This window comes from Eschrichtius robustus, chromosome 15 (genome assembly GCF_028021215.1).
Source record: "Eschrichtius robustus isolate mEscRob2 chromosome 15, mEscRob2.pri, whole genome shotgun sequence".
NCBI lineage: Eukaryota > Metazoa > Chordata > Mammalia > Artiodactyla > Eschrichtiidae > Eschrichtius > Eschrichtius robustus.
In genome coordinates, this window is record NC_090838.1 from 86,821,038 (window position 1) to 86,837,564 (window position 16,527).

General features: G+C 44.5%; 1 protein-coding gene across 1 annotated transcript in view; it reads left to right on the forward strand.

Annotated features, from left to right (window-relative positions):
* Positions 1 to 9,341, forward strand: part of C15H2orf92 (chromosome 15 C2orf92 homolog) — a 31,441-nt gene extending 22,100 nt beyond the window's left edge. Inside the window, exons 4-6 of the mRNA XM_068564178.1 lie at positions 5,322 to 5,415; positions 7,398 to 7,535; positions 9,209 to 9,341. Of these exons, the coding sequence (XP_068420279.1) occupies positions 5,322 to 5,415; positions 7,398 to 7,535; positions 9,209 to 9,341 (365 nt within the window). The remainder of the gene's footprint in view (positions 1 to 5,321; positions 5,416 to 7,397; positions 7,536 to 9,208) is intronic.
* The last annotated feature ends 7,186 nt before the right edge of the window (positions 9,342 to 16,527 follow it).

Consider the following 16,527-nt stretch of genomic DNA (forward strand, 5'->3'; position numbering starts at 1 on the left):
ATAAGCTCATTTGTATTGTTTTTTCGATTCCATTTCTAAGTGATATAATGTAATATTTGTCTTTCTCTGTCTGGCTTCATTCATTATGATAATCTCTAGGTCCATCCATTTGCTGCAAATGGCAATATTTCATTCTTTTTTTCCATACATATTTTAGAATTATTTGTTCTAGTTCTGTGAAAAATGCCATTGGTATTTTGATAGGGATTGCAGTGAATCTGTAGACTGCATGGTATATCTTTCCATTTGTTTATGTTGTCTTCAATTTCTTTCATCAAAGTCTTGTAGTTGTCCAAGTATAGCCTTTTACCTCCTTGGTAAGATTTGTTTCTAGGTATTTTATTCTTTTTAAAGCATTTGTAAATGGGATTGTTTTCTTTTTTTTTTTTTTAAACATCTTTATTGAAGTATAATTGCCTTACAATGGTGTGTTAGCTTCTGCTTTATAACAAAGTGAATCGGGATTGTTTTCTTAATTCACTTTCTGATAGTTCTTTGTTACTGTACAAAATGCAACGGATTTCTCTATATTAATTTTGTATTCTGCAACTTTATTGAATTCATTTATTAGTTTTAACAGTTTTGGATGTGTGTGTGTAGGATTTTCTATATATAGTATCATGTCATCTGCAAACAGTGACAGTTTTACTTCTTCCTTTCCAATTTGAATTCCTCTTATTTCTTTTTCTTGTCTGATTTCTCTGGCTAGGACTTCCAATACTGTGTTGAATAAAAATGGACAGAGTAGGCATCCTTGTCTTGTTCCTGATCTTAGAGGAAATTCTTTCAGCTTTTCACCATTGAGTATGATGTTAACTGTGGGCTTGTCATATATGGCCTTTATTATGTTGAGGTATGTTCCCTCTACACCCACTTTGTTGAGATGTTGAATTTTGTCAAAAGGTATTTCTGCATCTATTGAGATGACCATATGGTATTTATTCTTCAATTTGTTAATGTGCTGTATCACATTGATTGATTTATGCAGATATTGAACCATTGTTGTATCTCTGGAACAAATCCCACTTGATCATGGTGTATGATCCATTTAATATATTGTATTCAGTTTGCTAATTTTGTTGAGCATTTTCGCATCTATGTTCGTCACTGATATTGGCCTATAAATTTCCTTTTTTGTGGTGTCTCTATCTGGTTTTCATATCAGGGTGATGCTGGCATCATAGATGGGTTCAGAAGCTTTCCTTCCTCTGCAATTTTTTGGAAAAATTTGAGAAGGATAGGATTAGCTCTTCTTGAAATATTTGGTCAGATTCACCTGTGAAGCCATCTGGTCCTGAACTTTTGCTTGTTGGGAGGTTGTTTTTTTTTTTTTTTTTAATTACTGATTCAATTTTATTACTGGTAACTGCTCTGTTCAGATTTTCCTTTTCTTCCTGATTCAGTCTTGGGAGATTATATGTTTCTAGGAATTTATCAATTTCTTCTAGGTTGTCCATTTTATTGGCATATAATTATTCATAGTAATCTCTCATAATCCTTTGTGTTCCTGTGGTGTCAAGTGTAACTTCTAATTCGTTTCTGATTTTATTTATTTGGGCCCTCTCTTTTTCTCTTGATGAGTCTGGCTAACGGTTTATTGATTTTGTTTATGTTTTCAAAGAACGAGCTCTTAATTTCATTCATCTTTTTTTATTGCTTTTTAAGTCTCTATTTCATTTATTTCTGTTCTGATCTTTATTATTTCTTTTATTCTACTAACTTTGGGTACTTTTTGTTCTTTTTCTAATTCCTTTAGGTGTAAGGTTAGATTGTTTATTTGAGATTTTTCTTGTTTCCTGAGGTAGGCTAATGTTGCTATAAACTTCCCTCTTAGAACTGCTTTTGCTGTGTCCCACTGATTTTGGATCATTGTGTTCCCATTTTCATTTGTCTCTGGGTATTTTTTTATTTCCTCTTTAATTTCTTCAGTGACTTATTTGTTGTTTACATGCATGTTGGGTGTATTTTTGGCAATTTTTATGTTTATGTTTTTGGCAGTTTTTTTCTTGTAGTTGATTTTTCCTATCATTATGGTCAGAAAAGATGTTTGATATGATTTCAATCTTCTTAAATTAATTGTAACATATATTATGTAATATATATATGATTTTTTTTTGGCCATGCTGTGTGGCTTGTGGGATCTTAGTTCCCCTACCGGGGATGGAACCCATGCCCCCTGCAGTGGAAACGCTGAGTCCTAACCACTGGACTGCCGGAAAGTCCCTATATATGATTATTTTAAGTTGATGATCTCTTAAGTTCGAATGCATTCTAATAATCCTGCATTTCCACTCCTGCACCCCCACCATATTTAATGTTTTTGACATCATATTTTATATCTTTTTGTTTTGTGTATCCCTCAACTACTTATTGTGGAGGTAGATGGTTTTACTACTTTTGTCTTTTGGTCCACTACCTTACTGTATATTTGCTTTTACCAATGAGCTTTTTCCTTTTGTAATTTTCATATTTCCAGTTGTGGTCTTTTTTTTTTCCACTTAGAGATGTCCTTTTAAATTTTCCTGTAAAGCTGGTTCAGTGGTAACTCTTTTAGCTTTTGCATGTCTGTAAAACTCTTTATCTCTCCCTCAAATCTGAATGATAGCTTTGCAGGGTAGAGTATTCATGGTTGTAGGTTTTTTCCTTTCACCACTTTGAACATATCATGCCCACTCCCTTCTGGTCTGCAAAGTTTCTGCTGAAATGTCAGCTGATAGCCTTACGGGAGTTTCCTTGTACATAGCAAGTTGCTTTTCCCTTGCTGCTTTTAGGATCCTCTCTTGATCTTTATTATTTTTTTCTTTTTAAATTTTTATTGGAGTATAGTCTTTTAAAAAAATATTTATTTATTTATTTATTTATTTATTTATTTATTTAAATTTTATTTTTGCCTGCCTCGGGTCTTAATTGCAGCATGCGGGATCTTCCATTGCGGCGTGTGGGCTCCTCACCGTGCCAGGTGGGCTTCTCTCTAGTTGCAGTGAGCAGGCTCCAGAGCGTGCAGGCTCCAGAGCGTGCAGGCTCCAGAGCGCACAGGCTCAGTAATTGCGGCGCACGGGCTCTCTAGTTGTGGCCCATGTGCTCAGTAGTTATGGCGCACGGGCTTGGTTGCCCCGTGGCATGTGGGATCTTAGTTCCCCGACCAGGGATCGAACCCGCGTCCCCTGCATTGGGAGGCAGATTCTTAACCACTGGACCACTAGGGAAGTCCCTGGAGTATAGTCTTTATCTTTAATTTTTGTCATTTTAATTATGTCTCGGTGTAGACCTTTTTTGGGTTCATCTTGTTTGGGACTCTGTGCTTTCTGTATCTGGATGTCTGTTTCCTTTCCCAGATTAGTGAAGTTTCAACTATTATTTCTTCAAATAAGTTCTTTGCCCCTTTATTTCACTCTTCTCTTTCTGGGACCTCTGCAATGTGAATGTTAGTATGCTTGATGTTGTCCCAGAGGTCTCTTAAACTATCCTCATTTTTAAAAATTCTTTTTCCTTTTTTATGTTCAGCTTGGGTGATTTCCACTCCTCTGTCTTCCAGTTTGTGGATCCATTCCTGTGTATCACCTAATTTACTGTTGATTCCTTCTAGTGTATTTTTTATTTCAGTTATTGCATTCTTTAGCTGTGTTTGGTTCTTCTTTATATTTTTAAGCACTTTGTTAAACTTCTCATTGTACTCCTCCATTTTTCTCCTGAGTTTGTTGAGCATCTTTAGGATCATTACCTTGAACTCTTTATGAGGTAGATTGCTTATCTATACTTCAGTTAGTTCTTCTTTGGGGGTTTTGTCTTATTCCTTCATTTGAAACATACTTATTTGTCTCCACGTTTTACCTAATTCTCTGTGTTTATTTCTAAGTATTAAGTAGGTCAGTTATGTTTCCCCATCTCTTAGAGACTTTGTGGCCTTGTGTATGAGACTTCCCGTGGGGCCCAGCAGCACACTCCCCTCTGGTCACTTGAGCTATGTGCTCAGGTGGGCTCTTTTGTTGTGGCAGGGCTGGCTACTGTGGATGTGCTGGTAGGTGAAGTTGGCCCCTGACTTGGTTGGCTGCCAGGCCCTGCCTTGTGCCTGCGGGTGTTGGGGGGCTAGGGCCTGGTGTGGCTGGCTGCACAGTCTGGGGGTGTCCTGGGACTGCTGCCAGCCCATTGGTGGGCATGCAGGCCCCCGGCGCTAACAGACTAGAGGGAGGGCTCCAAAATGGTGCTTGCCAGCCCCAGAGTCCTTGTGGTAGAACAAGATCCCCCAAATGGCTGCTGCCAGCATCTATGTTCCCAGTTGCCTCCTTCCTCTCTGGGAGCCTCTCCAAGATCAGCAAGTGGGTCTGACCAGTGTCCTTTCAAATTATTGCCTCTGTGCTGGGGCTCGGAGTGTGTGAGATTTTGCATGTGTCCTTTAAGGGCAGAGTCTGTTTCCTACAGCCCTTTAGCTCTTCCGTAGGCAAAGCCTGCTGACCTTCAAAGCCAGGCATCCTGGTGGCTCGTCCTCCCAGTGCAGGAGCCCTGGGCTGGGGATCCCAATGTGGGGTTTGGACCCCTTGCTCCCTGGGGAGAACCTCTACAGTTATGATTATCCTCCTGTTTGTGGCTCACCTCACCTCGCCTGGGGAATGGGTACTGCCTATACCCTGTCTCACTGTGGTTCCTTCTTTATAGCTTTAGTTGTGGGAAGTCTTTTCTACTAGTCTTCAGGTCGTTCTCATAGACAGTTGTTCTGGAAACAGTTGTGACTTTGGTGTGCCCCTGGGAGGAGATGAGCTCAGGGTCTTCCTACTCTGCCATCTTGGCCACATACCTCCAGAAACATTTTTTTATAGTATTTTGTGGTTTCTGAATTGTTTTCATGAACATTATGCTATCAGTGAGGTAGGTCTTATTATTTCTATTTTATACTAGCTGAGACTGGGGTCGGAGAGGCTCAGCAACTATGTGAGAGGTTCTGGCTGGGCCCTGCAAGGGTGCTCCCCACTCAGCAGCACCAGCACCGCCCAGGGAAAGTGAGAAATGCACGTTCTCAACCCCCACACCCTAGACTTCCTGAATCAGAAACTCTGGGGTGGAGCCCAGCAATCTGTGTTTTAACAAGGCCTCCTGGTGATTCTGAAGCACACTCCAGGGTGAGAACCACAGCCTCAGTCTACCCAGGAATTTGTTAGGTTAAAAAAATAAACGAAAACAAAACACTGATGTCCGTTTGGACCTTTCTCCAAAATCCTAACTCCTCACTTTGACTCTAGAGGCAGTTACTTTCATCATGAAAACAGAACTAATCACAGCTGCTGGGTGTTTTTAGATGAACCCATTTTGTCTTTTGTCTTTTGCAGGTCATATTGCAGAGGAGAAGAGGGATAAAGAATCCTCTCTCTTCAACAGGGATGTAAGTGATGAGCAGTTAACAACCGTAAATAAAGGAACACTTCAATAAGCAATCAGTCTAGGTAATAATCTATAGATTGTGAGCTAAATAAGGTACCTACCTATGGATGACTTCAGAATGCAACTGTTTGCCTTTCATGGTGTTTTAATGGACTAGATGTCAGCACACCTTTAATTTACCCATGAAAGCATATGATCTACAGTTAAAACTATGCATTAAACTAACTCTAGGAATTTGCCACCCACCCTTTCAAAAAGATGCTGCTTTGATGTTGTTTCTACAAGCCAGGGTCGTCCATAACATGGGCACCATCATCACAGTCCTTGACGTTACTGAGCACTGATGCTTTCTAACAAACAGGAGGGATTAAATGCCAAAGGTTAACCTAGTCCTTGATCTTCATCCTTAGATTACTTGAGGCTGGGCCCATTCAGAGTGAGTAGAAACTTGCCATCATGGCAACGTGCTGATACCAAGTCCAGGACACTCCCTCCATGTAGCTACCCACTATCAGAATTATACCTGGTTGTCACTTCCTAACTCTAAGAAATCAAATGCTGAATTATTGCAACAGAGCCCTTAAAGTTGCTTGATGCCGCTGCCTCTTGACATAGCATCGATGAAGGTGGGAAGTTGGACGTGCCTCAGTTTTCTCCCCATAACCCAAGAAGGCCGTTGGCCAGCATGTCGCGCCTGCATCACTAGGCTCCCCTCAGCAGCTCTCCACATCTGATTCCTATCATTGTACTTCTGTGCCCCATTTCCCTGATTCCTTTGTCTTTTTTGGGTCACATTACAAATGGGGAAACAGAAGCTCTGAGTCCCTAGTGTCAGCTGAGGACTCTTTCCTTTGAGATCTAGCTAAGATTGCCTTGTACAGTATTCCCAAGCCCACGTGTAGTGACATTCCAAATCTACCCTCAAGGTTTCTACAAGTCCCTAAAGGGTTGAAAAAGCTTGGGATCATCTTGGCATCATGTTTGCCTTATGTCTTGAAATTCCCCCAAACCTACACACCCGAGGCAGATAATGTATGTGGCAGAATTACCTGGAGCTGGGGGTGGGGGAGGAGGGATGAGGGGCAGCAGAGAAGAGGTTGTATCACTGCCCTGTGAAAGCTTCAGACTGAATACTTTACTCCATTTTTTTTTTTTAATTGAAATATAGTTGATTTACAATATTGTGTTAGTTTCTGGTATACAGTAAAGTGATTCAGAATATACATATACATACACACACACACACATATATATACATATGTATTCTTTTTCAGATTCTTTTTCATTATGGTTTATTACAGGATATTGAATATAGTTCCCTGTGCTATACAGTAGGACCTTGCCGTTTATCCGTTTTATATATGGTAGTTTGTATCTGGTAATCCCAAACTCCTGATTTTTCCCTTCCCCCCCTTCCCCTTTGGTAACCATAAATGTGTTTTCTATGTGAGTCTGTTTCTGTTTTGTAAACAAGTTCATTTGCATCAGTTTTTTAGATTCCACATATAAGCGATATCATATGATATTTGTCTTTGTCTGACTTACTTCACTTAGTATGACAATCTCTAGGTCCATCTGTGTTGCTGCAAATGGCATTATTTCACTCTTTTTTATGGCTGTTGACTCCATTTTTCTTTTTTAAAATTTATTTATGGCTGTGTTGGGTGATTCCATTTTTCTTAAAAGCCGTTGCAGCGGGACTTTTCACCTCCTGTAGTGGCCCTGTCTCCTCCCTCCATCTTCACTCTCCTCTATTCCTCTCCTCACCTCCTCCAAACTGGTTGCTTTGCTGTTTGTCAGCTCATACCCTCAGCATCTCACCTCCACCATCAAAGGTTGTGAATGTCTTTTCCTAAACACAGCCAGTTTATTCCCCAAGAGGACTTGTGGAACCAGCAGCTAAGATGCTAAGGTTTTCATTCGGGCTCCAAGCAGAGCCAACCAGTTGTCCCTACAGAGGCGTACGGCGTCGTCGCTCTCTGTTTACTCGGCCGTGCGTCTTCTCATTTACATGTTCCAAGCAGGAGTCTGCCACGCGCGCAGCTTCTGCACTTTCTGCAGAGGGACATCAGCATCGCCGCTGTCTCGGTGGCAGGAATCCTCACGGCCACGGTGTTGCTGCTGCTGGCGTTGGTCACGGACATCAGGAAGAAACAGCCGTTGTGAGTGGCTCTTAGCGCCCGCCTTCCTTCCAAGAACTCACAGGTTTTTGTACCAACGTTGCCCCAGAATTTCCTCTGACCCTGGGTTTAGGAGGACAGCGGGGACCTCTGAGCCTGGTTGTGCGTCAGCATCAGCTGACGTGCTTCCTAGGCGTGCAGATCACCCAGGCCATTGGGTTCTCAGACACTGCCTTGTGGCTCTGATGCACAGCTGGGTTTGGGGTTTCCTGGTTTGGGCCATCCTTGCTTCTGAAGGCCTCCGCAGGTGAGGCCACACCTCTTCCCATACTGAGGGCCACTGAAAGAGGAGATGGTACAGTCTCTGGCTGAGAGATTGGAAAACAGGAATATGGATGTAGAAAAGAAAGGCAAAGCATAGCTCCAAGTGTGTGGGGAGGGAAGAGGCTGTGGAGGGGAAGAGAGGCTGACGTTCAGCCCGTTCACACCGCTGCAGCCGTGCTGATGGTTAGAATATTGAAAGGTGCCTCTGTTGGTTGGTAAACAGCCCCTTCCCAGGACCTCCCCAGACTTCCCAGTCTTCCCCGTGACCCAGCAAGTGAAGGGTTAATGGCTGGTGCAGAGGGGCGGAGGGGTGCGGTGAGAGGGCCTCCAGGGCTCTGCTCCAACAGTGGCCACTTTGAACAGTCAATGTATGTCTGTACCAGTTGTAAGTCCTTCAACTCTCCCCCTGGTGAGAGGGCTCAAACACAGTGGCTCTAACCAGGAGCAGGCACTGGAAAGCAAAGGGTTTACAAGATTACGCATTTGCAGTAATTGCACCTCGAAATTATGTGCCTTGGTCTGCATCCCTTGGGACCCACATTCCTGATCACGGGGAAAAGCAGCTCTCCAAGGCCCCTCACGTCCTGCCCAGCGCTGTGTTGGGTCCTCGGCCTGTCCACAGAGAAAGGAGGAGGCCGTGGTGTGTGACGAGGGGTGAAGTGTCCACCCCCCATCCCATCCCCGCCAAACTCTGCAGCGTTTAAATTTCCCCACGAGAGTTGCATTGCTTTCCCTAAAAGTGTCCTTGAAAATGCCAGGCTCCCGGGACAGGTAACCCATTCCGGCCAGCCACCATCGCCTCCCACCCAGCTGCCTCCTCTGAGAGAGCAGTGGGTCTCCTGAAGCAAAAGGGGAACCCTGAATATGGCAGAAGTTAGAGAAGATTTAAAGACCTCTTGGAAATAAGTTTGACCTGCTTCACAGTTCTGACTGGGGCTTATCCATTGGATTCACCATTTCCCTTCCGTGTCTCTCAGAGGTATCAAAAGAAGTGGTGAAGGGGAGTTCCCTGGCCGTCCAGTGGTTAGGACTCCGCGCTCTCACTGCGGAGGGCCCGGGTTCGATCCCTGGTCAGGGAACTAAGATCCTGCAAGCTGCGTGGTGCAGCAGGGCGGGGTGAGGGGGCGGAAGAAGTGGTGAAGATTGACTCCATCCCACAGAGACGAATCAAAGCTGTGGAGAGCCTGCGTTAGTTATGAGAACGTGGCGGGAAAGGATTTTCCCAGAGACGCTGTGGTGCCCCGAGGCAAAATGAATTGCACACACGACAAGCCTTCCTGACGGGAAGTACATAGAGTCCTCACCCCTCAGAAACATCAGCCTCTATTTCCTCCCAAGGAGTAGCCGGTAGGAATTGCTACGCAGTACAGTTCCTGTGTGTTTTGTTTTAGATCTCCTCCAGCAAACATGACGTACAATATTTTTATAATGAATGGAAAGACTTGGTGGCAAAAGTCTCAAGAAAAGAAGACCAGAAAACATGCAGGAAAACAGGAACAGGTGAAGTTACATTCCAGTGTCTAAGCCAGGTGATGGGGCCAGCCAACCAGCACCCAAAGCCGTGATGCGAGGCGATTCTCCATCCAGACTCGGTGGAGAGGCAGTTGGATTTCTGGCTGTGAGGTGCACCCTGCAAAATATTTACCTTTTCCTCTCAACTTTGAATGGACCAAGAAAATTTTGGCCACGGAACGCGCATAATGGTAATGGCTTTAATGACTAGTACAGGAGTTTTAGCACATTTCCCCAAAGACTGACCCGACACACAATGGATTCGTTTATTAAAGCAGTGCTTCATTTTCTCAGCCATTCATTGAACAGATACGAATTGAACACCCAATATACAGACAATATCAAAATACATGAGGGAACCAAAGGTACTCGCATCAGCAGGCATGGCCCTCGCAGGTTTCTGAGGACATGGCAGACAGCTGGCTGAGGCCCTTTGGTAGTCGGTTTATGCCTCTCTGTCCCCATGGCTAAAGGGGCCAAGGGTCTGAGGGCTGGGGTCCAGAGGAGAAAGGGGAGAAGGGGGTGACTCATGTTGGTGTTGCAGGCCCAAGAGAGCAGCCACTGCAGCTCAGGCAGCTCCTGCCCCTACATTGGAAGGCAGGGTCCAGAGAGAAGGACGCTGCCCCGCCCCCCGCGCCCCGCCCCCCGCCCCCCGGGGGGGAGGGTCCTGAGGCTGGGGGAGGATGTGTACCGCCACACGTGCGGCCACCGAGGCCCCTCAGGTCCACGTGCTCCAGCTCTGATTGATGCCTTCTCGCCTCGACCTGCAGAGGATGCGCACTCCCTTGTGGTGCCAGTCAGGGGACGCAGAAGGGGCAGTGGGGGGGCCCAGCCACGAGCACGCTGGCGGGGGGGGTCTCAGCCGCACTAGGAAGGGCGAGGACGGGAGCGAGATCTGAGGTCAGAGATTCAAAGAAGGGGTGTGGCCTAAGCAAAGGGTCCAAATCAAGGGGTGGGGGGACCTGGCCCAAGACACCCGTGAGGGGCATTGCCTGAGCGCCCAAGCGAGGGCTTGACTTGAAGGGGTTCGGAGTGGGGCCTGTTAGCCGGGGAGGGAACGGGGCTCTAGGGAGGAGGTGGCCTCGCGAGGGCCGAGGGCACACCGTGCTGGACCTGCCAACAAAGGGTAGACTGGAGCGCAGACGGAGAACCCGGGAGGGGTGCGTCAGGGAGGGCATGGTCCAGGGACCAGAGGCGTGGTCGGGATGTTAGGGCCTGGCTGGTGTTCACCCCTCCCTGAGGGAGAACGTCCTCTGGCGCGGGGATGTCGTTGGCTGCTCTTGCTCTTTTTTTTTTTTTTTTAAATTAATTAATTAGTTAATTCATTTTTGGCTGTGTTGGGTCTTCGTTTCTGTGCGAGGGCTTTCTCTAGTTGCGGCAAGCGGGGGGCCACTCTTCATCGCGGTGCACGGGCCTCTCACTATCGCGGCCTCTCTTGTTGCGGAGCACAGGCTTCCAGACGTGCAGGCTCAGTAGTTGTGGCTCACAGGCCTAGTTGCTCCGCGGCATGTGGGATCTTCCCAGACCAGGGCTCGAACCCATGTCCCCTGCATTGGCAGGCAGATTCTCAAACCACTGCGCCACCAGGGAAGCCCGTCTTACTCTTGTTGTAGGAAACATCTACAGTTTCCCCAGGGGTAGACCTCTTGCAGGCCAAGACGCCCGCCCAGCCTCATACTCCCCCTGGCTGGAGAGGACCCAGGCCTCCTGCTAGCTGCCGGCCTCCACACTCCTTTCTTGGGTCTCAACAAGTCTCTTGGGTCACCTTCCCGGCTTCAGCCTGGGACCCATCCTCCACCTTAATAAGCTGCACTTACTGAGACCCTGTTATGTGTGTAAACTCTCGATCCATATTTTTTTATTGAAGTATAGTTAATTTACAATGTTGTGTTAATTTCTGCTGTATAGCAAAGTGATTCAGTTATACATATATATATTCTTTTTTAATATTCTTTTCCATTATGGTTTATCATAGGATATTGAATATAGTTCTCTGTGCTCTACAGTAGAACCTTGTTGTTTATCCGTTCTATATATAAAAGCTTACATCTGCTAACCCCAGCCTCCCATTGCATCCCTCCCCCAACCCGCTCCCCACTGGCAACCACCAGACTGTTCTCTATGTCCGTAATTCTGTTTCTGTTTCATGGATATGTTCATTTGTGTCATATTTTAGATTATATGTAAGTGATATCATATGATATTTGTCTTTCTCTTTCTGACTTACTTCACTTAGTATGATAATCTCTAGGTCCATCCATGTTGCTGCAAATGGCATTATTTTGTTCTTTTTTATGGCTCAGTAGTATTCCATTGTATATATGTACCACATCTTCTTTATCCATTCATCTGTCTATGGACATTTACGTTGTTTCCATGTCTTGGCTATTGTGAATAGTGCTGCTGTGAACATAGGGGTGCATGTATCATTTTGAATTATAGTTTTGTCTGGTTCTATGCCCAGGAGTGGGATTACTAGATCATATGGTAATTCTATTTTTAGTTTTCTGAGGAACCTCCATACTGTTTTCCACAGTGGCTGCACCAACTTACATTCCCACCAACAGTGTAGGAGGGTTCCCTTTACTCCACATCCATTCGAACATTTGTTATTTGTAGACTTTTTCATGATGGCCATTCTGACTGGTGTGAGGTGGTACCTCACTGTAGTTTTGATTTGCATTTCTCTAATAATCAGCAATGTTGAGCATCTTTTCATGTGCCTATTGGCCACCTGTATTTCTTCTTTGGAGAAATGTCTATTTAGGTCTTCTGCCTTTTTTTTGATTGGGTTGTTTGTTTTTTTCGTTGTTGAGTTGTATGAGCTGCTTATATATTTTGGAAATTAAGCCCTTGTCGGTCACATCGTTTGCAAATATTTTCTCCCATTCTGTAGGTTGTCTTTTCATTGTGTTTATGGTTTCCTTTGCTGTGCAGAAACTTGTAAATTTGATTAGGTCCTATTTGTTTATTTTGTTTTTATTTCTATTGCTTTTGGAGACTGACCTAAGAAAACATTGGTATGATTTACGTCAGAGAATGTTTTACCTGTTATCTCATCTAGGAGTTTTATGGTGTCATGTCTTATATTTAAGTCTTTAAGCCATTCTGAGTTTATTTCTGTGTATGGTGAGAGGGTGTGTTCTAACTTCATTGATTTACCTGAGGCTGTCCAACTTTCCCAGCACCACTTCCTGAAGAGACTGTCTTTTTCCCATTGTATATTCTTGCCTCCTTTGTCAAGATTAATTGACCGTAGATGTGTGGGTTTATTTCTGGGTTCTCTATTCTGTTTCATTGATCCATATGTCTGTTTTTGTGCCAATATCATGCTGTTTTGATTATGGTAGCTTTGTAGTATTGTCTGAAGTCTGGGAGGGTTATGTCTTCTGCTTTGTTCTTTTTCTTCATGATTGCTTTGGCAATTCTGGGTCTTTTATGGTTCCATATGAATTTTAGGATTATTTGTTCTAGTTCTGTGAAAAATGTCATGGGTAATTTGGTAGGTATCACATTAAATCTGTAGATTGCTTTGGGTAGTATGACCATTTAAACGATATTAATTATTCCAATCCAAGAGCATGGGATATCTTTCCATTTCTTTGAGTCACCTTTAGTTTCCTTTATTAATGTTTTATAGTTCTCAGCATGTGAGTCTTTCACCTTCTTGGTCAGGTTTATTCCTAAGTATTTTATTTTCGGGATTGTGATTTGAAAAGTTATTTTTTTTTTACATTCCCTTTCTGATATTTCATTGTTGATGTAAAGAAATGCAACTGATTTCTGTATGTTAATCTTGTATCCTGCTACCTTGCTCAATTTGTTTATCAGTTCTAATAGTATTTGTGTGGAGTCTTTAGGGTTTTCTATGTATAGTATCATATTATCTGCATATAATGACAATTTTACCTCTTCCTTTCCAATTTGGATACCTTTTATTTCTTTTTCTTGTCTGATTGCTGCGGCTAGGACTTCCAATACTATGTTGAATAGAAGAGGTGAGAGTGGGCATCCTTGTCTTGATCCAGATTTTAGCAGGAAGGCTTTCAGCTTTTCACCATTTAGTATTATATTGGCTGTGGGTTTGTCATAAATAGCTTTTATCATATTGAGATATGTTCCTTCTATACCCACTTTGGTAAGTGTTTTTATCATGAATGGATGTTGAATTTTGTCAGATGCTTTTTCTGCATCTTTTGAGATGATCATTTGGTTTTTGTCTTTTCTTTTGTTGATGTGGTGTATCACATTGATTGATTTGCGTATGTTGAACCATCCTTGTGAAGCTGGGATGAATCCCACTTGGTCATGGTGTATGCCCTTTTTTATGTGTTTTTGGATTCAGTTTGCTAATATTTTGCTGAGAATTTTTGTATCTATAGTCATCAAAGATACTGGCCTGTAATTTCTTTTTTGGTGGTGTCTTGGTCTGGTTTTGGTATCAGGGTGATGGCCTCATAGAATGTCTATGGGAGTGGTCCCTCCTCTTCAATTTTTAGGAAGAGTTTGAGAAGGATCAGTATAAGTTCTTTGTATGTTTGGTAGAATTCGCCTGTGAAGCCATCTGGTCCTGGACTTTTGTTTGTAGAGAGTTTTAAAATTACAGATTCTATTTCACTTCTAGTGATCGGCCTGTTCAAATTATCTCTTTCTTCTTGATTCAGTTTTGGTGGGCTGTATGTTTCTAGAAACTTGTCCATTTCTTCTAGGTTGTGAAATTTGCTGGCATATTATTGTTCATAGTGTTCTCTCTTACGGTTTTTTTGTATTTCTGCGGTATCAGTTGTTATGTCTCCTTTTTCATATCTTATTTTGTTTATTTGAGGTTTCTCTCTTTTTTTCTTGGTGAGCCTGGCCAGAGGTTTGTCAATCTTGTTTATCTTTTAAGCATGATAATCCTCATCTTATTTAGAGAAAAGGAAGGCCCAGACAGATAAGGTTACTAGCTAGAGATCACATAGCTAAGGGGGCAGCTTGGCCTCTAGTCCAGATCCAGGGTCTGTGCTGTAACCATTGTAGCCCAGCCCCTGTCATCTCCTGAGTCTCCAGAAGGACCCTTGGGACCTGCTGAGGAGGAATGAATAGGAAGGATCTGGTCTCCTTTTTTTGGGAGGGAGAGTGGGTGAAGCAGCCCCAGGGGGACAGAGGTGGTTCTGGAAAAGCAGGCCTGGTGGATGGCTCAGATCAAGAGCACCATCTCTAGTTTTCCCAGCTCTGTGGTTTTCCTTGTTTGCCCTCCAAAACTGGGGAAGCCCCCAAAGCTTTTAGCCATGGGGAATTGGGGGAGGGGTCAAGACCAGGTTGGGTCTGAGTGGGACACTCTCGGCACCTCTCTCTCCCCAATATAAAATCAGCCCACTTTCTTCTTGTCTGAATCCTACTGGGGCTGGCCCAGGTCCTGGCCTGGAGGAGGGACCAGCCCCAGGGAGTCATTGTGACCCTTTAGGTCCAGGTTAATATCTCTGGATAAACTCCACTGGCTTCGGCTATGGGAGAACTCCTTAGACCCTCTAAGCTACATCCCAGTCTAATTCCAAAGGACTTCCCTTTGGGAACTGAGATCCTCTGTCCTCTTAAAAAAAAAAAAAAGATTAAAAAAGAAAAAGCCACCCCACATGTAATCCTCCCTTTGAATCTAATCCTTCCAAGCTTTGAGAACTTGGAGTTTGATCAATGGCTGTAAGAGGGGACCCTTCCATAGACAGCCCCTGAGAGAAACCTGCTTATGGTTGTACGCCTGTCCTCATTCCATCCTCATCCAGACCTCTCGGGACCCCAGACCTGAGAGGCAGCCCACCCTCCCACTGGCCTCCTACCCCTACCTCAGCTTCCATTTGAGAAACAAGTTGGGGTCATGTGCCTCTAGCCTCCACCAGCGGCCTCCCCAGCCCCGCGGGCCCACTGGGAGCCTGCCCTGAGCGGTCTCTCCCTCTTTCTCTATCAAAGAGGTGTCTTCCTTTGTGTTCCCAGTTTGCTCAGGGCTTCCACCTCCAGCTCAGTGGTTGGTCCAGCCAGCCTGGCCCTGGCGTGGTGAAGGGTGGCCACCACACAGCACAGGAGATTTCAGGGCTGAGCCTTGTGGAGGCTCTGGGCTCCCTTTGAGCCAGCAGACCTCAGGCTCTGCCATTTACTAGCTGTGAAATCTCAAGCTTCAGTTTCCTCTTGGCCTCAGTTTCTGTATCTGTAAAACGGGGCTAACCTGCTTCATGCGGCTGTTGTGAGCATTAAATGCACCTTAGCTGGGGTCAACACACAGGAGTGCTCAATATAAATGAATAAATAAATCTTAGCTGTTATGATTGTTCTGTAAAACTGTGGCTTTTTACCTGTCCAGCATCCTTCCAGCCGTAGCCTCCAACTTCCCTTTGGGTTCTTCTCCCCGGTCTCAGTGTGGTGTGGATGGGCTTTGTGACTGGGTCCTAAGCCACTCTCACATCTAATCCACTGGTTTCAGGGACTTGGTAAGGGATGGACATGTGATCCACTCAGCCAGTGAGCTGTGATGGGGCTTTTGCTGGGAATACTGAGAAATAGATGTTTTCTCCTGAGTGGGATTTGAAGCTGAGTTGTTATCTTGGACCCCGGGGAGAAAAGTTATCTGAGAATAAAGTCAGCAGATAGAGGAGGTAACACCCCTGAGACCATCATTTGAGCCTTGAGTAAGTTGTTCCTGAAGCCCATACCTGAGCTTTTCATCCATCATGCTATATTTGTTAAACTCCATTATGTGCCAACTGCCACTCTAGTTGCTGGGGATGCAGCCAGGGACAAGACAGTCCCCACCTCACAGAAGTCCAGTCTTGCCCCAGGGCCTTTGCACCTGCTGGTCCCTCTGCTTGAAATGCTGTTCCCCCAATATCTCCATGGCTCCCTCCTGCACCTCCTTCAAGTCTCGACTCACAGGTTATCCCCTCAGTGAGGCCTGCCCTGACCCCTCTGTTCAAATTCACACACCTATGAACCTCTTCTACCCTTTCCTGATTTATTTTACTCCTTAGCACTTGGAGCCACCTGATATACTCTATAGAATACTTGACTATTTTGTTACTTCTCTGTCTCCCCCACTAGAATGTCAGCTCCACAAGAGAAGGGATTTTCATCTGTGTTGTTGACAGCAGCTCCATAGCGCCTAGAGCAGAGTGTGGCGTAGAGTAGGTACTCAGTGTTGAATAAATAGGGAGCCCCCGAAGGCCTATCT